This window comes from Sinocyclocheilus grahami, unplaced genomic scaffold, assembly GCF_001515645.1.
Source record: "Sinocyclocheilus grahami isolate Dianchi unplaced genomic scaffold, SAMN03320097.WGS_v1.1 scaffold8.1, whole genome shotgun sequence".
NCBI lineage: Eukaryota > Metazoa > Chordata > Actinopteri > Cypriniformes > Cyprinidae > Sinocyclocheilus > Sinocyclocheilus grahami.
Genome location: NW_015505187.1, coordinates 2,056,224 through 2,084,105, shown reverse-complemented (window position 1 = coordinate 2,084,105; position 27,882 = coordinate 2,056,224). Strand labels below are relative to the sequence as shown.

At 37.8% G+C, this 27,882-nt stretch overlaps 1 protein-coding gene across 1 annotated transcript; it reads left to right on the top strand.

Moving 5' to 3' along the window:
• Positions 1-230: 230 nt before the first annotated feature.
• LOC107591310 (hepatocyte growth factor-like) lies at positions 231-26,303 on the top strand. The gene is made up of 18 exons (XM_016280437.1): positions 231-354; positions 7,433-7,577; positions 7,900-8,012; positions 8,472-8,586; positions 11,667-11,809; positions 11,974-12,094; positions 12,178-12,296; positions 12,686-12,851; positions 15,185-15,318; positions 16,014-16,107; positions 18,567-18,703; positions 20,610-20,642; positions 21,141-21,252; positions 22,234-22,308; positions 23,036-23,173; positions 23,254-23,360; positions 24,472-24,614; positions 24,712-26,303. The coding sequence occupies exons 1-18, from the start codon at positions 291-293 to the stop codon at positions 24,892-24,894; spliced, it is 2,142 nt and encodes a 713-aa protein (XP_016135923.1). The 5' UTR covers positions 231-290; the 3' UTR covers positions 24,895-26,303.
• Positions 26,304-27,882: the final 1,579 nt, after the last annotated feature.

Below are 27,882 nucleotides of genomic sequence, written 5' to 3'. Positions count from 1 at the left end.
CAAAGCTCTAGGAAATGACATATGTTTTGCTAAATCCCACATCCACATCCAAATTTAGGATCAAACTCGCCAATAAACGCTAATGTTGCGCGCGTGTGTGTAGAGAGAGCGTGAGTGAGAAAGAAAGAGAGAGAGAGAGAGAGAGACAGACAGAGAGAGAGAGAGAGAGAGAGAGAGAGAGAGAAATCGCTGCTGCGATCCGTTTCTGTTCATCACTCACACCAGCAGCGGCACCAGCTCGGACCTTATAAACTCTCCATCCCAAATCCTGGAATATCAAACCGAGAATCATGAAATCGGGCATAATGTGGATTTATCAAGCTCTTCTGTGCGTCTTTCTGTCTGTGGATGTGGGTGAGTGACCAACGCGTAACGCACACGTGAAACCAAAGTGCGTTATTGATTAGTAACTGATTGTGTTTTAAGCACAGGGTAAATGTCACTGTTAGTTTGCTTTGAGAAATATTACATTAATTAAACAGAAGTTCATCGGGTTATGTATTCATAACTACTTAATGTTGTTTTTGAAAAATAGGTTAAGTGATGTAAGTGGCTACATCTGGTTAAGTGATGTCACATTTTGAGGGTAACTGTGATTCTGGGGATATTGGATATTATTTTGTGTATGTCCTGTATTTAAGACTGGTAAGACTTGTACTATCTCTCTTTTCCGTGCAAAAGCTTAACATGGTGATTAGGGCTGCACAATTAATCGAATTTCTAATCGCGATTACAATTATGGATGCCACAATTAGGTAATCGTTCAAGGCGAAATTAATCGTTCAAAGTCCATTTATGTTATTCTGCACGCTTAGGGTATGTTTTTTACTTTCTACGTGTTATCTTAAGGGTTTTCCCATTGTTTTAGTTTTAGTATAACATAATATCATTCATATTTTTTACTTTTTTTATAATCTTATCTTTTTTATAATCTAATCTAATTTTATAATCTCCTTTTTAAAGAAGAAACCAATCCGATGTATATTTGACATTTGAGGCTTAATACTATAGAAAAGCACTAAAGGTTTTTCAGTTGGAGTGTTTTCAGCTTTAAAGTTGTTATAGTTATGTTATAGTTGTTTTAGTTTATTTTCATATAAAAAATATGGCATGCAGTTGCATCAAACAATGGTATAAACATCATTCAATGTAAATTGTGATAATCGTAATTAATAATCGCAGTTACAATTTCAAGTGAATAATCGGCAATTATGATTTTTGTCATAATCGTGCAGCACTAATGGTGATCTAATACCTTATTTACTGCAGTTATACTAGTGGAACTACAAGCCATCAGTGACCTCACAAGAAATGACAAAAATATTCAAGAGCATTCTTCCTCTGTCTGAAGTAGATCTCATATTAATGACTAAGTACACTGTGAACTCTGACTCCTAATGCTCTAAAATTGGGTTTAATTAAACTTTATTACTTTTGACTGAAATTCGTTGCACTTTCAGATGCTTTGAATGACTTTACTGATGAAGAAACTTAAGTTGAAACTGTAAACTCTTAGAAATCCAAGATATTATTATATCTTTTGACATCACTAACAGTGAATAGTTGAAACTATGGCTATCATGGTAAATTGTTGGAAGGTTAAGGATTGCTGAAAAAGGAGCTCGTCTTTTTCTCCACACAGAGTGACTGAGGGGTTCGTTTGAGCTTAAATCAATTTAATAAAAGAAAATCCTCCCATCTTTTGGGGTGGAAAATGAAAAATACAAATAAACAATCCAAGGGGTTTTTAATATATGTTTAGGAGGCCATAGTTTTCAAACTGTCCCCACTCACACTAATGTATATTTGGTTTGGATTTTACACAAATCCACTGACCTTTTCTCATGTTTCGGTCTCATAAACTGAAGCCTGAAGATGTTACATGCATCACATAGTGCAAAGGATATGGGCTGGTGTGGCCTAGTGGTCAAAGACCTGGGCTGGTAGGTTGTAGGTTCAAATCCCACAAGTGTTAATCTATTGTGTCTTTTAGCAAGACACTTTTCTGCAGTATCATCTTGAGAGGGCCTGAAACTGTAAATGGTTTATAAAAGTGCCAACATATACACTGCTTTCAGTCCTGTTCCACTGAAGAAATTGATGTTGAATAACAGTGACATGCATCATTAGATGCGCTACAGCAGTGCAACAGACCCTTCCCAGAGTGCAAATTTCCTGCAATGGGCAAAAGCACATATGGGGTGAATGGACTCTCTAAAGCGGGCGTTATCGATGTGCTGTGCAACATCTGGACAGAGCCGTTTTTCCCATATTTCACCATTGCAAATATTCACCGGACCAGATGTGCTGCGTAAACACAGAACGAGAAGTTCTTCAAATTTTTACTGAAGCTTTAGGAAAGGAAAGGACATTAGTGAGTCAGACTGAAACCATTAATGCTGATGTTTCTCTGATGCCCGTCCTCATTGCTACCAAAAACATCATCCCGTTGTTATTTAAGGAAGAGATTTAGCCAAATCTAATAAGCAGGATGGGAGATAAAGATGCCCCCGACAGGCCAGAAAGAGGAATTTAAAGGAGTCTAATTGGGGTGCTGAAGGAAAAGATCAGTGTTTGAGGAGCAGCTCAATGAAATCCAGATGCGGTCCGAACATTAATAATGTGTTCTCACCAAAACCGCTTCAGCCACAGGAGTTCGGCAGCACTGCGTGTGTCTGAAGCAAACTGAGTGCTACCTTACACTGCTGATGTTCAACAGTTTACCAAATCACTTGTTAATCAGGGCACCAGGCCCAGGACTACTGCACAGAGCATATCCAAGTTCATGCCCACACTGAGTGAGATAACGGCATATGGGAGAGATATGAATACTTCTATTATCAGATTTTAAGAGGAATAGTTCACCCAAAATGAAGTGAGCATGCCCGTCAAACGTAAAACTACATAAAATTAGACAAACTTAAAAGTATCATAAGTCAATAGATTTGTGTGAGGAATAGACTGAAATTTAAGTTATTATTCATTGGTAACATTTGTGATTCAGTGATTCCTACAACAAATTGTTTAGTCCAATTTGTGAGCAACTGAAATGTTTTAAAGCAATGATCTGGTCAAGTTTAGTCCCAAATGCCACCCTAAATGTGCAGTCACATTTACTGTTGCTTAATTGGTGACATTCCAATAGGAATCCATGTGATATGGAGTTTCTTCTAAGGGTGAATAAGTTCCCCATACAGATTTCGATCATGTTCCAAGTTGGTCACGCAAATTTGCCATGCTGACCAACAGCATATCAGATAGGTGCTTCATACATCTACACTACTGACAATGGACACATGACCTGTTTTTGTGTCAAGCATGGAATTCGCTTAAATTTCACTGATGTGACCTTAATATACTCAATATACTCATGGCGAAGTTCTTTTTCGTTATTTGCTTAGGGTAAAAAGAAGTTTGAAATACCTTGAAATATGCAGTAGTATACTGTAAGCGAACATACCCATAGTGTTGAGAGAACCATTTGGATGAATATGTAAATATGTGCTGCGTCCTTTCCTCACACTTTTTCAGTTCTACAATTTGGCAACACAGTGACACTTTTAAATTTTTCGATTTTTGCTATAAAGCAGCTTTTCAGTGTGTTCATGATTTATTTTACTCTCGGACATCTGACCTTGTTGGACTGAACAAAATGAACAAAAAAGATTTTCACTTCAAAGGAGACGGAGCCATGAACCAATCGTAGTTTGAAGGTGTTTACCAGCAGACCTCATTTTTCCGGAAAGTTAGATATGGCAAGCTTTTTCAAACTTGGCGGAATAGATCTGCTGCTGCTGCTGCTGCTGCTGCACCATGTGATATGGAGTTTCTTCTAAGGGTGAATAAGTTCCCCATACAGATTTCGATCATGTTCCAAGTTGGTCACGCAAATTTGCCATGCTGACCAACAGCATATCAGATAGGTGCTTCATACATCTACACTACTGACAATGGACACATGACCTGTTTTTGTGTCAAGCATGGAATTCGCTTAAATTTCACTGATGTGACCTTAATATACTCAATATACTCATGGCGAAGTTCTTTTTCGTTATTTGCTTAGGGTAAAAAGAAGTTTGAAATACCTTGAAATATGCAGTAGTATACTGTAAGCGAACATACCCATAGTGTTGAGAGAACCATTTGGATGAATATGTAAATATGTGCTGCGTCCTTTCCTCACACTTTTTCAGCTCTACAATTTGGCAACACAGTGACACTTTTAAATTTTTAGATTTTTGCTATAAAGCAGCTTTTCAGTGTGTTCATGATTTATTTTACTCTCGGACATCTGACCTTGTTGGACTGAACAAAATTAACAAAAAAGATTTTCACTTCAAAGGAGACGGAGCCATGAACCAATCGTAGTTTGAAGGTGTTTACCAGCAGACCTAATTTTTCCGGAAAGTTAGATATGGCAAGCTGTTTCAAACTTGGCGGAATAGATCTGCTGCTGCTGCTGCTGCTGCTGCAGCAGAGCAAGTACAGAAACTTGTTACTGCCAATACATCCACAACATGCTGCTGTGAGCATGCAAGAAATATTGCTGCTGCTGCAAATATAACATACATGAAATAACCCCCATATAGCATACATGAATCACCTCGTAGCAGATCTATACAGGTGGAGCTGGGGAAGGTGAAGGGTTTCTGAAGCAAGCTGCAACTGCTACAGCAAGCAGTAGTCATGTATTTGAATGTTGAGCAGCGAGCTCATTGGCTACCGATACAGGAGAGAACCAATCAGCTGTGCCATGTGATAATGATGTCATTAGGTCAGATTGAGTTAGACCTATCGGACTGCGCCATCTAGAGTTTCATGCCAGAACTCTGTATTTAAACCAGTTTGTTCTTAGCTTTTGCTTGAAGTTTATGGAGTTATAAAGGGGTAGTTCACCCAAAAATGAAAATTCTGTCATTTATTACTCACCCTCATGTCGTTCCAAACCCATAAGTCCTTTGTTCATCTTCAGAGCACAAATTGATTAAATCAAATACAGCAACGGAACTGACACATTTAAGGCCCAGAAAGGTAGCAAGGACATCATTAAAATAGTCCCATGTTACATTGAGAATACTTTTTGAATTATTGAATAAAGTCATTATTTTGTTTTCTTTGCACACAAAAAGTATTCTTGGGTCAGAAAGCTCTCGGATATTTTTAGTAATTCTAAAAATTACTAAAGCTCTCGGATATTCTCGGAGTAATTATTGAGTAATTATTACTTTAAGCCCTTACAGTACAGTAGTAGTTTGCTGTGGAGTCCATATCACTACTAATTAAGCAGAAGTGTGCTTTGAAGGTCTGCAGATGGGAACTTGTGAGCAACCTTGTGAAATCTACAAATGCAACATACTTATAGACTTCAGACGAGCATACAGAAGCCTTAAATACACATTAAGTGCACGAACTCTCTGACTCAGTGGTTCGGTTCCTGCTGTTCTCCAGTTAAAACCTCACTGTTGGGAAGATTATCAGTGAATAATGTCTTACATTTCAGTGTGTTCCTCACACAAAGGTTTCATATGATTCAGAAGACTTGAAATGCTGTGCATGAGTTGTATAGACTACATTGACAAGACAATAGGAGACGATAATGATATACTTTTAAGTTTTGGGTGAACTGTATGGTCAACATTTAATAGTACAGATCAGAAAATAAAGAGTGTAAGGAAACGCTAGAAAGAAGATGTTTTAGTGTGGGAGTTACAATGTGAGCTTTGAACATGTATGTAAGCTGACTTCGGGAATGTCCTCGAACCACCAGAGTGCAGTGAATCATGAAAGTCTGGGCCCCACTCACTGGCCTCTCATTCATTTCTGCAGAAGAGACAGTCATAAAATAGAAACGGAAACCTGATTTTGCTAATGTGAAAGGATATAAATGCTGAGGAGTCTAGTTATGTTTACTCCGTTTGCTTTGATGTACATCCATCTTGCTCACATATTATTGTAGCACAGTTTGTGCTGAATACAAAAAAAATTACATGTTGGCCAATAGTATGTTATAAGTAGCTGAAATAAGCACAAATTTCAGGGCATGTCAAAACATCTCAAGGGCCCCAAAATCAACTCAGACCCCAGAGGGTTAAGACCCTTTGACATCTAACCCAGCAGGCACAGGATGTCAATATAACGTCAGGTTGACATTGGACATGATGTCGGACAGACATTGCATTTTGGTTGACGCCAATTTAACATTGACTTAACATTGGATTTTGTTTATGTAACCTAAAAACAGCAAATATCAATATCAGCTCACGTCGGTATTGGACATCAAATTAACATTGACATTAGAAGTTGAATTGACTTTGAATTTTGGTCACCAGATGTCGCAACCGGATGATTTTAAGCAGCATAACTGTTTTCAGTATTGATAATAATAAGAGATATTTCTTGAACAGCAAATCAGCATATTAAATTGTATGTAGATTGATTGTATGATTTCTGAAGGACCATGTGACACTGAAGACTGGTCTTTGGAGCTTTGGAATAGCATTTTCAAATGTATCAAAATAGAATAAACTGTTGTTTTAAATTGTAATAAAATTTTTCACAATATTACTATTTTATGTAATAAATGTAGCTTTGGTGAGCATAAGAGACTTTTTAAAAATATATTTAAAAAATTGCAGACCCCAAAATTTTAAATGGCAGTGTGAATATTGTAAAAATAATTAAAAGCATGATTTTAAAAACAGGTTACAAAGAGGATGATTATTTAAATTTCAATAAAACTATAATTCAGGCAAGTTTTTTTCTTTATATGTAGCCTATTAAAATGATGTAAAACAAAACAAACATTTAAAAATAATACTATTTTTAAAAGTGCTTTCATATCAAATTCAAATCTGTCAAAATATATCAGTTTTAAGTCGGAAAGACACAAATTGGGCACAAATGGCACCATTTCCTAAGAACGACCTTTCTGATAATGTGTGTGACAGCTCCCACCACATGTATGAGATTACGAGTGTACATGTACGTGTGTGTTTTAAGTATCTGCATATGTATTTGTGTTTAATCTCCTTGTCTCTTTTGTTCAGAGTGCAGGAAACAGACATTGCAAAGGTATCAGAAAAGTGAAAACAGCCGGCTGCTTTATACAGACTGTCCGGAATCTCCTCGAATTAGAAATCTCTCGCTGGATGACTGCGCACGCAAATGCAGCAAGAGCAAGAAGTCCTGCAGGTGACACATGCACATGTAATCACACAAGGGATAGTTCACCTAAAATGACAATTCTGTTATCATTTACACACCTTGATGTTGTTTTGGTTTTCGTTGGAACAAGAAAAATAAGACATTTTGAGTGTTTTTTTGTCCATACAGTTGAAGTCAACCAGTGTTGTTTTGAAATTAAGTCATCCAGGTTTTTGAACGACATGAACGTCATTTCAATTTTTGGGTGAACAATGTCTCTTTTGTTCAGAGTGCAGGAAACAGACATTGCAAAGGTATCAGAAAAGTGAAAACAGCCGGCTGCTTTGTACAGACTGTCCGGAATCTCCTCGAATTAGAAATCTCTCGCTGGATGACTGCGCACGCAAATGCAGCAAGAGCAAGAAGTCCTGCAGGTGACACACGCACATGTAATCACACAAGGGATAGTTCACCTAAAATGACAATTCTGTTATCATTTACACACCCTGATGTTGTTTTGGTTTTCGTTGGAACAAGAAAAATAAGATATTTTGAGTGTTTTTTTGTCCATACAGTTGAAGTCAACCAGTGTTGTTTTGAAATTAAGTCATCCAGGTTTTTGAACGACATGAACGTCATTTCAATTTTTGGGTGAACAAATGGTTCAACAAATGAGACCCTCATCTGATCCAGGTGGATCGCTGACCCAACAGTTGTCTTTAGTTATCTTGGTTTTCTCTATTTGCCTCCTTACAGGGCATTCTACTTTGACCACATAAACAGGAAATGTCACTTGCTTCCCTTCGACCGTTTCTCTGAAGGCGCAAAAAGAGAGCGAAAACCCAATTACGACCTTTACGAAAAGAAAGGTAAATATTTGCAATACATTTTCGAAGAACTTCACTCACACTTGACTTTTTACTTTTATTTCTTTCTACTTACGTTTCCTGGAAATGTTTTGTTGCAATACCGAGCAAATGCCAGTCATGTTTGTTTAGATCACTGGTTTTAAAGTGTGAAATTGCTTCTTCCTATGTATAAAATCACCTCTGTCATTGTAAACAACACAAGCATGAGACATTTGGCAGCAAACAGCTAACAAAGTATAAGAAAGCATGACGATAAGTGTTGATGTTAACAAGATGCCGTTTGTTTATGTTTCCAGCAAGAACTGGAGTTGAACAGTTAGATTTACGCCGTAATCGACAGTAAAACTCTTGTTTGGAGACTTAAATCACCGCAGGACGTCAACGAATTGTGTAATCTGTAAACAACGTTTATAGTTTCACATTATATGAATATCTTTGTGGCGTATATGTTTTCCACAGACTATGTGAAAGAGTGCATCATTGGGTCAGGTGTCAACTACAAGGGGAGAAGATCGTTCACAAAGACTGGAATTACGTGTCAAGCCTGGAATATGTCCATCCCACATGAACACAAGTAAAAATTTATTTTGAAAATAAATAAACCACAAAGCTTTTTTATTCCATTTATAGGCAGGCAACGAATAAAGTACCCCTAAAAATTTGTCTCGCCCAATAGAAATGCTTTTTGGGGAGGAACAGGATATTGCAAGGCGCCGACATGCTGCATTGTGACGCATCTCGATTCCTTAGTGAATTGGGTTCTACAACAATGCAGCCGGTGCATTGAAATAAAGCACAAACAATTTAAATTAATATAAATAGCATATCACTTCTATTTACACTTTGTGTGAATAGCATCTATCACTGTTTGCACTTGTAAACAAGATGCTAATTGTTGCCATTTACACTTTGTGCAAACATTATCTAACAATATTTATACTCAGAGTAAATAGCATTTAAGTTCCATTGACACTTTGTGTAAATAGCATTAACCTTTTTTACACTCTGTGTAAATATCTGCAGGTAATAAACAACGCAATTCATAGTGAATTCTCGCCTCTCTCTCTTAAACCGTTCACACCTCTGTGACTCATTCTCTCAGTAAACTTCTCATTTGCAACTTTCATATGGTCTTTGACAGCTAGCAATTTTCGCAATAGTCTTCGCTGTTTCTAGCCATTAGCCATTAGCTGTTAATCGCCGCCAGTATGCTGTCTGCCAACAATCGCTGCAGATGAGTTTGCTTTCAGGCCTGGTCCTTTGAGAGTCGTCTTTCTGACAACATAAGTTAAGTGGGACTGTACGGAGTGATGCCTTGACTGCGTGAACACGAGCCAGTCCGGTTAATGTGGTCAATTGTTGCCAGGCCCTTGTTAGCCAAGATGTTATTAGCTCTATGAGTTACACCGCTTACAAGCTGTATAAAGATTTTAGAGGTGGGAGAATGAAAGAAAGATAGAGAAAGAATGAGAGGAGGAGGATTTATGGACTGAAGTCATGTTCTGTCTGCCCTCCAGCTGAGCTCACAAAGCCGCAGACACATTAAAATACGAGCAGCATTTGAGACTAGCGCACAGATGCTAATCCAGACCTTCTCCTCCCTATGGATAACAGTGCTTTCCGACTTCGATTCCCTTCGAACCTTTTTCCATGTGATAAGATCTTTTTCTTCTCAGCTTCTCAATCTATCCACCAGCACAGTGTGTCCAAGTCAAATTGGGAGACAGCAGAAAATGATCAGAGAGAAGGTGATGAGAACCAAGTAAATCTTCTCTGAGAAGACAAAAAACGCAAGCCCTTTTTCTACCAATAAGGTGTTGGTGCTGGCTCCAGAACCGGTTGCCAGCCAACAAGCAACCTGCTTCCCAGAAATGTCTCTTTATGAGATGTAAACCTTTTGTACAAACACAAACGAAGGGTTTCCAATAAATGACCAGTTTCCAACCCATATGACCTCCTGGTGTTGTAAATGGGATTAAGGAAAGTTTAAAATTTTCTGTTCAGATTGCATCCAGAGTGTGAGAGTGTCTGTTGGCAGCCAGAGAGAAATAGCTGGCTAACATCTGTTAGCACAACATCATTAGCTGTAGAGATCTCAGGCCTCATGTGGAACCAGCCGCAAGATCCAGATGCAGGAACAGTCCATTCCAGCACAGCACGCCTTTCGTAACCCAGTTGTTTAAGCAATTCATCTGCTCTGCATGGATTTTGTTTAGATCGTATCATGATTTGGTGCCATTCTAACTTATTTTGATGTTTTAGAAGCAACAGGAGTTTTCCAGATCAATTCAAAGGTTTAGGTTGACGCAGATTTAGATCATCAGATAGCATCTGTTGGGGCACAATGTGCTTGGTTTACATGAATGTTAACTGGTCCAGGCTGATTTAGATGATTGATTCAAGTCAACCAGGTAGAGCAGGGGTGTCCAAACTCGGTCCTGGTATGCCACTGTCCTGCAGTTTAGCTCCAACCCCAATTAAACACACCTGAATCAGATATTCAAGGTCTTACTAGGCATACTAGAAACTTCCAGGCAGGTGTGTTGGTTCAACAAATGAGACCCTCATCTGATCCAGGTGGATCGCTGACCCAACAGTTGTCTTTAGTTATCTTGGTTTTCTCTATTTGCCTCCTTACAGGGTAGATGATTGATTCAAGTCAACCAGGTAGAGCAGGGGTGTCCAAACTCGGTCCTGGTATGCCACTGTCCTGCAGTTTAGCTCCAACCCCAATTAAACACACCTGAATCAGATATTCAAGGTCTTACTAGGCATACTAGAAACTTCCAGGCAGGTGTGTTGAGGCAAGCTGGAGCTAAACTCTGCAGGAAAGTGGATCTCAACGTCCAGAGTTGACGACCCCTGAGCTAAACTCTGCAGGGCAGATTTGAAGGTACCTGTGGATGGCCATCCATACTGCTTGATGTATATAGGATTGTAGGACCTGGTTGACCAGGGGTGTCAGTCCTGCTCCTGGAGGACCACTTTCCTGCAGAGTTTAGCTCCAACCTTCTCCAACATACCTGTTCAGAATTATTTGTAATCCAGAAGACCTTGATAAACTAGTTCAGGTGTATAAGGTGGCCCTCCAGGAGCTGTATTGGATACCCTTGTAGTAGACTATTTTGGTCAACCAGTAGAATGTAAACTATCCTGGTGTGGACCTCTGCTGAAAGACAACAAGGTTTCTTAACTAGCTCCATCAGGGAGTCAACCAGCTTCACAGGAATGGCCATGCTTGTCAACCAGCTTCATCTGCTAAATGTTGCTGTTGAACAGCATGGCTATGCCAGTTCTCAAGCTGAACCAGCACTAGCACTAATTCAAAATTCATATTTGTTTAAGCTGATCTTTTAGGCTAACTGACCTGATTTATTCAATCAGTGTCCCAAAAGACCAGGTGTGTCCAATCCTGCTCCTGAAACTCTGCAACGTTCTTTTCCAACCTGTTCAAACACACCTGCCTGGAAGTTTCTAGTAATCTTGAAGACCTCAATTAACTAGTTCATGTGTTTTTAAATGGAGCTAAACTCTGCAGGACAGTGGCCTTGCAGAAAAAGGACTGGACACCCCTGAAAAAGAGCTGGTTGATCGCAATAACTTAATTTTTAACTGTTCTCCCTCTCTTATTATCTCTATATATTGATTTTTCAGTTTCAAGCCTGCCAGACACAAAAAGTTTGACCTGCGTCAGAACTTTTGCCGAAACCCGGACAATGATCCAAGTGGACCCTGGTGCTTCACTGAACTCACTGAGACTCGGCACCAGGAATGTGGGCTGCCCCAGTGTTCAGAAGGTTAGAGATTACTTCATCCATACTGTATATAATATGTGCTTTTGTGTCTGTGCAAATCTGTATTTGAGAATACCTTATGTCAGTATATTTGTGTTTGTTGTACTGCCTGCATGACAGTGTGTGCATTTGGTGTTTGTAATACCTGTGTGCATGCATGTTTGTAGTGGAGTGTATGAAGTGTAATGGGGAAACATACAGAGGGCCCATGGATCACACAGAGAGTGGGAAAGAGTGCCAGAGATGGGACTCACAGAAACCTCATAAACACACTTACCAGCCTCACAGGTACACATTCACATGTACACACACACACACACACACACCAATTGCGTGATTTTCAACATGCTCCTCTGTATCTGTATTTATAGGCATGTAGGTAAAGGCCTGGATGACAACTACTGCCGCAATCCCAATAATGACGTGCGTCCGTGGTGTTACACAATGGACAAAAAAACACCATGGGAGTACTGTAACATAAGTGTGTGTGGTATGTTCACTTTTCCACCTTTCATTCTATGAAACATTTGCATTTGGGTTTTAGCTGTACTTCTGGTTTTGTTTTGTTGTGATATTGTGATGTTGTGTTATGCTGTGACCCAAACATCTCTCCATTTTATGCCTGATTTTATTTTATTTTATTAATTAATTCAAGCTAAATGTTTCTAACGCATGTGGAGGAAACCACTCTCCTATCACAGATACTTGCATGTGTGTAATATTTAGTTTAGCCCAGAGATTGTGTACAGGTGCACTGACTCGTCATAAATCTCGTGGTTCAAGTGTTACTCCTGTATTTCATCCATGGCATGTTTCCAATCGAAACATTTTTCAAATGCTGATGCTTGGAATTCCTGACATTCTCTCTCCCTCGTTCAGACTCAGATAATGATGTGGAAGTGGAGATGACCAGCTCTTGTTTTCGGGGTCAGGGAGAGGGTTACAGGGGTACAGTCAATGTGACCCCTGCAGGTGTGACCTGTCAACGCTGGGATGCCCTTTTTCCTCACAACCATTCATACACACCTCTCAACTATAAATGCAAGTGAGTCATGCTACACTTATGTTTTTCAGGATGCCTCAGCATGTTTCTATGTGGTTGATAAGGTGTTCTGAGGTCTCATTTATAAAACTCTCCGTAGATTTCATCCTAAAAGTGTACGTATGCAGGAAAGCTAGATTTTGCGTACGCACAAAAGTTTTCAGATTTCTAAAACCATGCGTATGCCAGAACTTGCGCAAAAACCCCTTTATAAATCGTTCGTGCATCTCCACCCCGACTCCTCCCCGAAATCACCATATATGAAGCTTACAACTCCTAGTTTTTCTATGCATAACCTCATCTGAACATCATTTCTATGCATATTCCCATCCACGTGACACCATGTTTAACATCGTCAAAGGTACAAGACATTAAGGAAATATGAGATACGGACTATAAATGCCATTTGTGCCATGCACATTCATTTTTATTGCTAAAAATCATCCAGTATCCTTGTTATGTTTTTGAATAAATATATCAAAATATCCATAAAAAACTGTTTAAAATAGTTCTCAGAAAAATTGATCTCATTCATTTCCACTGGCCAAATAATATTTCGATTGTTTTAAAAAAAATCGAAATAAATTAAATGAATGCAGTTTTGCTGATAAGGTGAACATCTTTTAACTATTTTAGTGGAAAAATATATTTCCTATATTTATTGCAGTGTAAATACAATTATCTGACTCTGCGCGTCATAAGTATTTTAAAAAGGAAACGTGCAAATCTTACCGTTTTCTTCAAGTTGTATCCTTTAAATACAGTGGTATTTTTCATAATGTTGTGGAGATGCCTTTACACGACATCAACACCTCCGTGCAGCTGTGGTTATACAGTAAGCCAGTGGTTTTCAATCCTGGTCCTGGGGACCCACAACTCTGCACATTTTGTTTGTCTCTCTTATCTGATACACAGCGCCACAGTTCATGGATCTCTCTCCTAATGAGCTGATGATCTGAATCAGGTGTGTTAAATAAGGGAGACATGCAAAATGTGCAGAGCGGTGGGTCCCCAGGACCAGGATTGAAAACCACTGCAGTAAGCTATTATCATTGGTCCTATTCAAACCGGACAATAGACCGTTCCACCGAATCCAGTAGTGTCCGCCACAATATCAAAGTAAGTGCGCATCATTGATCATTGTTCTTGCTAAAAATGTGCAGTTTAGTATAAAGATAAATGATCTCGTCTTATCTTATCTTATCTTATTTTAAAACAGGTTAAAGTCGTTGTTTACTTCATTACTTTTCTCTCTCCAGGAAAAGTTTGTATGCATTGGTCAGAGTTTGCGTGCAGGTGCACAAATTTTCCCATCAAGTTTGTTTTTAATAAATCCCACCTTTTGCGTAGGAAGTGGCGTACGCCTCTTTCAGGGCAGGTTTTGTGCATACGCAACGGTTATAAATGAGGCCCCTGGTGATTGCTAGGACTTTGTTAGGTAGTTGCTGGGTGATATAGCTAAAATATATAAAAAATCTAAATGTAGCTATATGTTGTATATTTCGGTCACACTTTATTTTAAGGTCCAATTCTTGCTATTAACAAACCAGTAACTATGACTTTTGCCTCAATAAACTCCTAATTTGCTGCTTATTAATAGTTAGTAAAATAGTTGTTACGTTTAAGTATTGGGTAGGATTAGGAATGTAGATTTTGACATGGTCATGCACAATATTCCACATTAAGTACTAATAAACAGCCAATATGTTAATAATAGGCACACTAATAAGCAACTAGTTAATAGTGAGAATTGGTCCCTATGCTAAAGCGTTACCTATATTTCTTACAGCCTTATGGTGAATCTTATTAAATAAAGTAAAATACAACAAAAATCATAGAAGGCACGTTTTCTACAATGCTTCTTGCTAAATTATAATTTTCAATACAGCAATATTTACCTGCATTAATTTTAAATAAACCTTTTCCATGTATAAAACATCACATTTGAATAATTTAGTCAGAGTTTTGAATCAGTGGGATAGTTTTATTTCTGTTTTAACACTGTCGTACAAGCAGGTTATGATGCACTCTTGAGGAAACTTAATGACCAAATAAAAAAGTACATAAAAATTTCACAATGAGGCTCAATTTTATGTTTCCAGGAAAAACACTGCAAATATACAGTATTGTAAATTTTTGAAAAATTGCTCTAGGTGGGAGCTTACTGGCAAAAATCGAAAAAAATGTATTCTAGCCCTTAGTTAGGGGCTGATCCTAGGATTTGGGTTTGTTCACATCTGACTGATCCTAAATCGGTCCTAACATTCTGAAAAAGAATAAGCAAGAAAAATATGCATGCAAAAATTATTTTACTAAATAGGTTGTGTCCCACACAGGGATCTCAGGGAGAACTTTTGCAGAAACCCCGATGGCTCTGAAATTCCCTGGTGTTTCACCACAGACCCAAAAGTACACAAAGCTTTCTGTACCAACATCCCCAGATGTGATTCAGAGAGCTCTGACAGCACAGGTGAGCCCACACACACTTACACACACCGCATGGCTAGGAAGCATGAACCATATTCAACGACATAATGAATTGTGTTGTTCCAAAACGCTTAGCTCATCACAATTTACAAGAGTTTTAATGATGAAAGACAAAGATGTTTTGCGCACAGGCGCCATCATGGACGTATGGAGACTGCCTGTAAAGATCTGGCACCCTGCTCGAGTGTGGTTTTGTTCTGGGTACCCTCACATTCCCCTTCGTCTGTGTCACACAAGCACAGTCCTAAAAGAAAAAGATTCGTCTGTACAAATTGTGTAATGCGTCCTGTTAGAAAAAATATCTTCTTTCATGAATGTTCCAGCTTTGTGTTTCAAAAGACTCTTTTCTCACCAGAAGCGTCCCTTTGTGGTTTCAGGTCAGAGAGACAGCGCAGTGCCTCTCTGGATTCATTCAAACTTCAGTCAGATGTTGGCACAGACAAAAACTTTTTTCCCTTACATGTTTGCCAACCACCAATTGTAAAGTGGCCCATGACGTGAAATTGGCCCTCCCCCACTAATAAAATGCTATTTCAAACATGCTTACTTCATGACAGCATGGATACAATCAGCAAATCCATAAATAATCTAAACATGGAGCTTTGAATAAGCATGGATTTTACTGAACATGTTAACATTGTTTATGTTATCTTTATGTCTGTTTTATCTGTGTCCTAGAATGTTATGAAGACAACGGGGAGAGTTACCGTGGTAATTTGTCGAAAACAAGATCTGGTATTCCTTGTGGGCTGTGGTCCGACCACACATTCAGGTACATGTTTCCGTGAAATCACTGAAACCATTTAAAGCTGCCATGTGTCATTTTTTTCAAAGTCAAAATACTTACTATTCCAGTGTACAAAGAAAACCACTGGCTGCCATTGTCTGAAATCATAAGTAGGGAACACGTAATCAATTGTGATTCGAACTAGAGTCTATTGTGAATATTAAACCGCAAAAGACTGCTATTTATATATGAAGCCTGCATGGTCTGTGTGTATCTTTGTGAATGAGCCGTGCAGGTTTTCACTACAACCTGACAAAAGAAAAGTTTGTTTTATCTTGAAGAAATTATGACAGACATATATTACAATTGTACAATAGAATGTACTCCTTGTAATAATAATAATAATTATATCATTTATTAAAACATTATTTTTAAGGAATTTGACAGAATATCATACAATTTTTTATTTATATTTTTAATTTAAACCTCTGTTATGCAGCCCCAAAATAAAAGCAATTGTGAATTTTTCATTCTGTTACATTAAAAGATTAAATTGTCGGTTGTTTTATGCTTTTATTTGATTACCACCACTTCTTTTTGATAATACATTTTTATTAAATCATAAAATATTAATAAATTAATTCTGGAAAAATGGGCCCTATTAAAGTAGGTTTATTGTAAAAATGTAATAAATCATTAAAATGTTAAGTGATTAAAATGTTTTGAATTGATTTGACATTATCAAAATTTTATTAAACCATTAAACTGAAATACAAAAAAAGTTTAATGGAATAAAAAGTAAAAATTGGAAACATAGTCACAGTCAATATTTTTGAAATTCTATTTGATGACACTACAGAAATGACACACTGGAAATTTCAAATAAAGAATAGTTTCTTTGTGTTTCTTTCTTAACTATAGATTTATAATAAATGCAGGTCAATACAATTTTTAATGATATGATAATTAGTCCTCAATATTTCTGTGAAATAAAAACCATCAAGGGAGCACGTCCCCTTCATTATTCAAAATATAGTATCAATCAGTGTTTGTTTCTTAATGACAGATTTCTAACATGTTAAGAAGCTGTTAACACTTTCAATGCTAATCTGTTCCGAAATGTAGTTAATTATGCAATGTGTTTAGTGAAAAGATCCAAGATGGCTGGCAAATGAGTGAAATGTTGATATAATATACTACAAAAAAATCAGTAATCCAATGCTCAATATTAAGTAATCAATTAAAAATAGCAAAAAATACCTTTGTTTTACCTGAAATCTGTGTATTTTATCCATAATATTAACAGATATTGTGTATTGAGTATTGTGTCATTCATCTTGTATTGCCTGTACTGAAATCAGTTGTGAGTGTTTTGTGCTGTTACATATGAAACACTATTTTTATGGCACCTGACAATGTAGAGCACTTCAAATCAAGGCCCGGGTGTACTTCATTTTCCGTGGACTTCCACAGACCCTGCCGGCAATGACAATAACGTCATGCGGACAGTGTGCAGACCATCACGACCGCGGGCGGCCGAAGTATACTTTGGGCTTTGGTCACTCACAATGTTCCATTCCAGTTAGGATGCCGTCTTAGGAGGCAGCTGTCTATGTAGGCAGGGAGGCAGATCACTAGGTTTTGAAATATTTAGCGCTTTTTTGCACTTTTGTTCTCTCGTGGGATGTTGAGTTTTGAAGGCAGTTATCAGGCAGTATTACAACATTGAAAGAGAACTGAGGCAGTGATAACAAACAGAGAAGGGCGAGCCGGGCCGCTCATATTCATCACTGATACACCGAGGACAGAAAATGCCACACGCTGTTCCACGGGAGACAAATGCCCCATAAAGCAGCTCGCTCAGCATCCTGTAGTTCCTCAGCTGTTAACATCACTTAATTTACAGGAATTTTAAAAGCCAAAATGGCACAGACAGATGGACATGTTGCAGGAGTGACCTCTGACCCCAGGAAGTGCTGTCCCCCGCTCTCAAAACATGGGCAGATCAAAGCCAATCAGCTTCTTCAAATGGCGTCCAGCCAGTGAGTCTGCCTCACATGGGGTCGAAAGGTTGTCTCTGAGAAAACTCAACGTTGGCTTGGTCACCGGGGACGAGAATTTACCTCTCCACTCTATCACTCTTTGCTTCCTATACATTTTTCACTCTGGGTTTTCAGGCCCTGCGATCCCAGGGCTGTCTGTCTCGCTCTAGGATTTATTTTCTTTGTAAGTCAACTCTGTAGAAGTCGCTTGGCGTGCAGTTTCAGCCTGGCTTGTGTGTAGCCTTGAGGACAGGTGGTGTAATACGCAGAGCTGCAGCGACTGTTCTGAGTTCATACTTTCGAACTTTTATGGGTGCTGGAGGGATGATATTAATATGATTCCTTCTTTGAACATCTTGTCACACAACGACATACGAGTCAACATTTCAATTCCTCTTGTGCTGGCCTGTTTCTCTGAACTGAGTAGCTGATTTCCTGTTCTTTGTTTTTGTGTGTGTGTAGGAGAGACTTGCAGTCAGCGAAGGCCAGCGCGGGCTTAGAGTTGAACTTGTGCAGGAATCCAGACCGAGATAAGCACGGGCCATGGTGCTACACGTCCAACTCCTCCATTCCTTGGGACTACTGCGGACTAGAGCGATGTGAGTTCCTACTTCCTGTTTCTCTCCTCTTTTTCTCCTCTTTTTCCTGGTTAAAAGACCAGTGTAGACTAGCATGAATCTTCAAACTGGTTCAGGTTGGCTTCTGGTTTGGTGTTTGCCAACATTTTACCTGTCTGTCTGTCTGTCTGTCTATCTATCTATCTATCTATATCCATCTATCCAGCTAATGAACAGGTTTGACTACTTCAGTAATTTATACGAGTACAAATGTTTAAGCATATAATGATATTCTAGGGAATTGTGTTTCTAATTTTACAGGAACAGTTTGTACAGGACCCTTTTCTATTCTAACATGACAACGCCTCTGTGTATAAGACAAGGTTAAAAAAGAAATTATTGATTCAGTCAGTGTGGAAGAACTTGACTGGCCTGCAGAAAGCCAAGTCCTAATCCCAGCTGAACACCTGACTTTAAATGCAGACCTTGAGCCAAAAACTCATCACCAAACACCAATGACTTGTACATACAGTGGGGCAAAAAAGTATTTAGTCAGCCACCTATTGTGCAAGTTCTCCCACTTAAAAAGATGAGAGAGGAGTCCTAATCCCAGCTGAACACCTGACTTTAAATGCAGACCTTGAGCCAAAAACTCATCACCAAACACCAATGACTTGTACATGTGTACAGTAATTTTAGACGCTTATTAAACTGTTGCAACAGAGATAGAAATAAAAATTTTAAATACTGTACATGAATTATGATTCCATCTTTGTTGCCACAGTTTTGGAAGTGCCTTTGGTGGCTGACTAAATACTTTTTTGCCCCACTGTATGTGTACAGTAATTTTAGACGCTTATTAAACTGTTGCAACAGAGACTGTTCTAAAGAAGGGTGGCTGGCGTCCCAATATTTTTGTCCATATACTGTATGTACAAGTCATTGGTGTTTGGTGATGAGAGTTTTTGGCTCAAGGTCTGCATTTAAAGTCGCACCAGAGGTGTTCAGCTGGACCAGTCAAGTTCTTCCACACTGACTGAATCAATAATTTCTTTTTGAACGTTGCCTTATACACAGAGGCATTGTCATGTTAGAATAGAAAAGGGTCCTGTCCAAACTGTTGCTTTAAAATTAGAAGCACACAATTCCCTAGAATATCATTATATGCTTAAAAATTAAGATTTGTACTCATGGAAATTATTAAAGTAGTCAAACCTAATGTTCATTAGAAGGGGGTGTCCCAATACTTTTGGCAATATAGCGTATAGCTCTACATATTTAGTTAGTTATATTAATTCATTCCATATGTAATACATTTTCCACTTCCCTAAATTCCTTTCCTTAAAATCTTACATTCTACAACCTCATTTCAAATTCAGAAATCCAGTTGGAACGTAATACACATTCTCAGTTTAATTCTGAATGGCACACAACTCTGGTTATGATGACAGACAGGGTCTCGACCTCCATGCCAGGGGTATTTTGTCATCATTTGTAGCTTTCAAAGCCTGTTGGATGTTATGTATTGAATTTGTGTCTGTGGATATTGTCTCCTTGAATGCGTCGTCACACTACAATGCCAGACAGATGCAATCCTCGTCATCTTTCTGCCCATGCAGCTGTGTCACTGCAGCTGGATTTTTATAATTGTGTTTCATTCAGGCACGTTTGTGATGGTCTTGATGATGAATGAGTTGCTGTTTGTGCAGGCTTGGCATTCATCATCATAATAGGAAACATGTTCTGGGTGTAGTTCCATGATTATATGTAGGTTTATCCAAATTATATTAGATTCTTTTTAAGTTTCAACAATATCACCATTTTAATTAATGAGAATTTGTCTGAAAGTTTTTTTTAACAATGGGTAATATGCACGTGAAATGTTTCATTATAATATTTCGTTGCTAGTTTTGAGTGCAAACTAACATTTAATGTCTTTATTATTCAGGTAAATCAGTGTCATCGGATGACCATCAAAAGAGTAAGTTAAAATTATTATTTTTTTGTTGTTGTTTTTTTAGCAGATAATAACCATACAGTGGTTCTCAATTGGTGGGTCGCTGGCCTCTTGTGGTCACAGGCACCAAAGAAAAAATGTGCTAAACGCAAATAATAAAATTAAAATAAATAGAATAAATAATATAAAAAAATTAAAATTAAATAAAACTTTTAAGCACTATGCAACAACTATAGCACAAGTGTCCTATTGATTTGTATAGATTGATTGATTCATTTGCTTTGCTTTCACAAAATGTACATAATTATATTTACATTTAAATTATTTTCAGCCTGTTATTAATTTTGCTTATTATTGGGTCTGTGCAGTTTTGTGTTTTTATGTTCAACGTTCTGGGTCATGAAACCACTTGACTATGATATTCTATAGTGCATATACAATATGTCTTCAAAAAAATTCATATTTTTACTGTAATATCTTTTTCATTAAGTCTTCTCTAACAGTTATGTCTTTTGCTCTCAGCAGGTGGAGGACCAAAACCATCTTGTTTTATACACAAAACCACGCGAATTGTTGGGGGGATGCAGGTGCAGTGGGCAGAGGATGGAAGCTGGGTGGTCAGCATTCAGAAAGGGTACACACTTCCTGTTTGATCAGTGTGAAGTATTGTGTATAATCTAAGTCAACCTAAATAAATTAAAGCAAATATGAAGATAAAAAGAATACTGTGTTTTAAACAAATATTAAATATACACAAAAAATGGTAACGTATAAATTAACTGGTTTTATTCAAGTCCAAATATTATATAACATCAATGAAATAATGTAAATACATGATTTCATTCATGACAACTCTCTGAATAGTTTTAGCATGTTAATGGACATGACAATGTTAAAGAATTTGGTCTTGGTGGACTAGTTCTGCTATGTATGCTGCAGCAGAGCAAGTATGGATCTGATTTAGGCAGATCTAGACAGGGGGAGCTAGGGGAGGTGGAGGGTTTCAGAGAAAATCTTAATAGCATGATGCAGGACCGGCTTAGAACTAACTGAACCAGACTTTTTAAATGTTGAGCAAGCAATATCATAGACTTCAAAATCAGCAGGGGTCATTTGACTTGTGCCATGTAGGAAATGAAGTGATTGCTAGCATATTGCATGTAAACCATAGGGAGTTTCATGACTAAACTAGATATTTATACCTACAAAACTAAGTTCATAGGTTAAATCAGGTAAAAAGCTCTTTTAGGTACAGCTGCAGGTTACAACCTTCTACAATGTACAGTATAGTGATGTAATTTAAGGAAAAGTACATTCTCTATTGGAAAAAAAACAGAAGTTTGAGAATGAGTATAACATCTAATTTACAAAATGTCAAATTTACTTATTTGGTTTGTACATGCTGAATGTCTTTAAAAACAAAGATTAAACACATTTGCAACTTACTTGGAACACAAAAATATTGTTGTTGTTTTTTTTGGCATTATGATTTAGGATATTTGGCTAAAAAAATAAGTTTTAGTATCTAGAAAATTCATAAAAATATGTAATATTTATAGCATGGGAGACAGTAACGACGCATAACGACACATTCTAATTGGTTCTCCTCCTGCAGGAACAAACATTGGTGCGGTGGCTCTCTCATCAGAGAAGAATGGGTTCTGACTGATCAACAGTGCTTCTCTACCTGGTAATCCTTCCATCCAACCCATCTTCCATCCACTATTAACTAGCTACTCTCTCTTGTCAGTACAACCACATTTGAGTTTTCCTCATTCTTGGGCGTGCATGATTCTGGCCTGTCTCGGCCTTGTGTTCCCATCTGTCAGTTGATGTTTTCTATGAGACGTGCGGATCCAGAGTTTCCGGTTTAAGAGAGAGTAGTGACAGATCCGCTCGAGTTGTGACTGATGGCTCTCTGCTCTGTCAGTGGTGCATCTGTTTAGACTCTATGTTCGGCTGCATGATATACGCCTGTGGATCTGCTTCAGTGGTACTTGAGTGAAAACCTGCTGGCTCTGTTTAGTTTGAGGGGGAAAAGGGGGACAGAAGGAGAAGGAGAACGAGTGTGTCTGGCTTTTAGATCATCTCTACATTGCCCAGATCCGCTCCCTGTTGGGTTCAGCTATCTTATGCTTCGCATGAAGACACAGGCCGGGCTGGATGCTAGATCTGACCTCTGTGCCTTGATCAGAACTGGAGATGACTTTACCAGGGATGCTCGCCAACTTACATATCTCACGCTTGTAGAAAGTCTTCTCCGCTCTGTCTGCGATCCACATCAGATTATATATTTTCAGAAGGCTCAAATGACTTATCACCATTCTACTGAGATACTTAAGTTGCATACTTTAGTTGTCATATAACTTCTGTACTTGACATATATGCATATATAGTGTTTCTTGCGCGTTCCTCAGCGTTCCTGACCTCTCGGAGTACACCGTGCAGGTGGGGCTTCTTCATCTCAATGCGTCCACCGGCACACAGGGTCTCCAGATCGCACATGTGGTCTGTGGGCCCGAGGGATCCAACTTGGCCCTGCTCAAACTCGCAACGTAAGTGCATTTGTCCATCTGCCCATTCATCTTCTCATCCATCCAACCATCTTTATGGTAACTCATAGTCTTATACCCAGGCCTGCCCCTCTCTCTGAGCATGTGCGAACTGTGCTGCTTCCTGTCTCAGGATGTGCTGTTGCAGAAGGCACCTACTGCCTCATGTATGGCTGGGGAGACACTAAAGGTACTATTCTATTCTATTCTATTCTGCAACATTGGCTACATTTACATGTGCACCATCAATGTGATTATTTCCAATAATCAGAATAAAGACTTAATTGTAGTAAAATGGTTACATGCCTATTTTTTTATTACTTAATTCTTAATCGCATCAATTCGATCAAGATCTCATTATGATTTTCCATACAAATGTAATCATTGTTAAACTGTTAATTTCAGTTTTATTTTTTGGTTGGAAACCCTACTCCCCCTAAAAAAGTATTTTAAATAATTACTACATATTTCTCTGGTTATAATATGCAAAATAACAAAATAGAGTCTGAAGGGTTAAATTATTTTAAAAAAATGAATGAATATCCAAAGTGCAATGGTCCATTGTTAATTATCCTTTACTGGTTCCATTCTATTCAACTCTTTTCTGTTGTACTGTGGTATATTCAATTCTATTTGCTCTTTGTCCACCTCAAAACTGCCCTAGAATGTATTTGTTTAGGCTTTCAAAGTTAATATATAAATTTATGAAAAAACATATCTGCGTGTATACACACACACACTTATGTGTGTGTATACACGCAGATATGTTTTTTCATACCTTTTTCCTTCGAACTAGTGCTGATATAAATAATACTAATATTTGATCAATTATTAGAATTCATGTATTTTATATAAATGATAAAAAATAAAATATTTATTATGGTTAATCTACACTACATTATCAACTTAATTATTTACTTATTTTCCACATGGGAATTTACTTTATTAAACGGGCAGTACAAAATCTGAAAACCCCGGTCTTCAAAACACAGCTCTAGAATGCATTCAGATGGTCTTGATAATAATCCCAATGACTTATGGCATCTTTTGTTCATGTTTGTATCTTGTGGAACAAGAACAAGATACAGAAATAAATATTTAATCTGACTCTATTTGAATCATCATTCAAATACACACTAGTACAAACTAAACATTCTTAGCTCATATTTAACTCATTTTCCCAAACCCGTGTTGAGTTATTTTGATACAGGGCCAAATAAATAAAGATAATTGCTTTTGCATTCAAACCTTTCCAGACCTTTAGATTTCAATTAAAACTGACCCTTTGACCTCTCTGTTAGGCACAGGTCATGAGGGCAGTCTGAAGATGGTGGGACTTCCAATTGTCAGCAACAAGAGGTGTTCGCAAAGCCACAAGGGTATTCTGCCCATCACAGAGACCAAAATCTGCGCTGGAGGCAAAAGAGACCAAGGTGTTTGTGAGGTACGAATCAGATCCTGGTTTTTGAGGAGTATCGTTTCAGATGACGGTGTTTGTTTCATGAGTGTAACCTTTATTCTTATCGATTCACCTCTTACAGAAAGACTACGGTGGCCCATTGGTGTGCCAGGAAGGAGAGAGCAAGGTCATAGTGGGTGTGAGCATCAACGGCCGCGGATGTGCCGTCGCCAGGCGTCCTGCCGTCTTCGTCAACGTGGCCTTCTACTCTGAATGGATCCGCAAAGTCTTCAAATATTATTCAGACTTGGAAATAAGTTACTAGATTATTATATTTTCCACAGATTTGGTGAATAGAACTAATGGTGCGTTGCGTTTTTTAGCATCGACAACATGAAGACCATGGTTGCTGTATGATTCGTATACAAACAACTTGGAGGCCAGAGTTTAGCTTAAATGAAAACCACTGGAATGGAAAGGTTACAAGACAAGAATATCTGATGTTTTCGCAAACAATCTGTGAAAATCAGACATCAGACATTATTTTTAAACCAACAATTGGAGGAAATGACAACTTCTGAACTCTAGAAGTTTGTTGTGGCTGGTGATTTAGCCCTTATAAATTAAGGACAGATGGATAAATGACGAAAGAAAAGCAATTAGAAGAAACTGTGGTGTCAATCCACAGAAACATATTTGTGTCAGACCAGAGCAGATGTTCTAAATGTCATTCCCTGGAGATACTTGAAGATGGCAATAACCCAACGTTTTCAGACAGGACGGAGCTTTTGTTTCCACTGGGGTGCATTTTTCAGACATTATCACTTGTTCACAGACTAATTTTCTTCATTGTGTGTCATTTTGAAGACATTTTAGGTGCAACTTATGAGGACGATGTTCTAAACACCATTTTCAACATCAACCACTTCACGAATCGGCAGTCTGCACTGCGGCTGCTATTCATTCCTGAATGGGATGTTATCACACACTTCCAGAAGGGTTCAGTGACATTCTAATGTTTCGCACCTTGCCTTACTCCAGTTTGGAGCGTTCTGTGGCCCCTTTGGGGCTGTTTCGTGTACTGCACTCTAAAGAGTGTGCTAATGTCACTCTGTACATCCGTAGGTCTTATAGATCTGAAAGTACAAACATCTGAAGGCCTTTGCTTTCAACAAGGTGTAATATATCTGTCGAAATTTCATACGCTGTTTGCAAAGTATTTATTGATATCTTTTATAGATTGACTTAAGTCATGGCATTTCATCCTCCAGAAGTGTTTATTGTGTTTAATCTGGCGTGTAGATTTTGAAATAACATTTGTAAACGGACAAAAGGACGATATGTCTTTAAAGGAAAATATTGGGTCATAACAGTGTGTTTCGACTCAAAGACGGCTCCCCGAAGGTTTATAAGCCGCACATGTGTGTGTCGCCCATGTGGAGGGTCTTTCAAGTCAAAGTTTAGCCAAGAGTGCAAAGATACTTAATCAAACTGCAGTACTAAATAGAGTAATGCAGTTGACAACAGGCAGGGTAACGGTTTTAACCAATGTTTATTGCATTTTTAATACGAAAATGTATTTTATTGTAAATATTATGTTCGCTGTGTATATAAGGTGCCTGTTTTTTTTACATTTTATCAGTTTTCACACTTGTTTTGTGTTGTTAACCCCGGTTTTGTGATTTTCTGCGCTGCTGCCATCAATGGTCTTAATATTGAATATCTAGGCTGCTGTTATTTTGAACACTATTTTTATAGTCTGTTTTGTACTTTCAACTTTTAAAATGTAAGTAAATATACCTGTGGCATTTTTGTTTTATTTGTAAATAATTAAACCTTTTTTAAAAAGTTTTTTTTTCTGTAATTTGTAATATTGTAATTCCTACTCACCAGTGCTGTTAACTAAAACTAAAACTATTCAAATGTATAAAAGCTAATCTAAATATTATATAAACTTAATATTAGATAGAAAAATAAAGCTATAATTAACAACTAAAGAAAATGACAAAAGCACATAACAGAATGACTAAAACATTTAATCTTTTTTATATTTTACAAATATTAAAAACAATTATTCAAAATATGAATACGTTTACATTTATACATTTGGCAGATGTTAATAAAGAATAAATTAAATAATAATAAATAATGAATAGGTAATAAATAAGTAATAAGAATAAATGCACATTTATGCATTTAACAGATGCTTTTCTCCAAGGTGACTTACAAAAGATGAACAAAAGCAATACTATATAAATAATACTTAAATAACACTGCTATTAAATGAAAAATGGCTAATAATTAGATATTCTAATGTTACTTTCCATGGCCTAATGGTTTCCATTTGCTCAGATCTGATGTTTCAACCCACCAAGTGTGTGTGTCGATTTGCTTTCAGCAGGTTGTGTTCAGGCAAACCATAGCTGACGAATACAACCTTCTCTATGGCCGATACAAAAGGACGTGTGAGGAAAAAAGGTCACGCAAACCCAAACCAATAGTTTCCTGTTTCCTTCAGGGAGCTGAAATCAGCAGGGGTCAAAGGTCAAAGTTTGAACTGTTGAAAAGCAAACTGAATTTATAAAGCAGTTATTTGAGTCAAACGGGAGCAGACAGACAGTATGTTGAAGCAATCATGGATGAAAGTCAGGAGAGCTTTCATGAATAAGCTGTTTCAGCTCCAGCTCCATGATGGATTTTTGAGGTTAAACTAATACACCTGATTCAATTAATCCAGCAGCAGCTGATTATTGTTGAATGAGATGTGTTAGTTCAAGGCTGGAACAAATTATGCTGTTGCGGAATCCCAGAGGACAAGAGTTGAAAACCACTGGAACAGACACAAGACGTCTGATCTTCTATAGGACTCCGATGTATAGTAAAACACAGAGGTTTTGTGTTTAAATCAAGAGAAAACCACATTTCCACTCGAAATCAGTTGAAGTCATTTCTCTGCTTCAGTGGTTTGTTAACTGCCCGTATAATGACTCTCCTCAATCTTTTATTTATTTCTGAGCATCTTGTTCATGAGTGGTGCATATTTCCTTTATAGAGTTTTCTACTGCATGTACATAGGGAATCTTATATTTTCCTAAGGGTTTATGTGTTTGATCTTTCTAATGTTGAAAATAAACACTAACATCTTTAGATTAATTGCATTTATATTAGAAATAAGCCCGTGAGTTTGACCTCTGCATGTTTGTCAGCGTTGTCCAGACAGACTCCCTGCTAGTGCTTGAAGCATTCTGGTTTGTGTCCAAGTGTTGATCTTGTTCATTCGCTGTGTAGAAGTATGTGAGTTTAGGCCAATGCT

Coding starts and splice junctions, on each gene's coding strand:
- LOC107591310 (XM_016280437.1), top strand. CDS start 291: ATGAAATCGGGCATAATGTGGATTTATCAAGCTCTTCTGTGCGTCTTT. Junction 8,587..11,666: donor TCCATCCCACATGAACACAA/GTAAAAATTTAT, acceptor TTGATTTTTCAG/TTTCAAGCCTGCCAGACACA. Junction 12,852..15,184: donor CCTCTCAACTATAAATGCAA/GTGAGTCATGCT, acceptor TGTCCCACACAG/GGATCTCAGGGAGAACTTTT.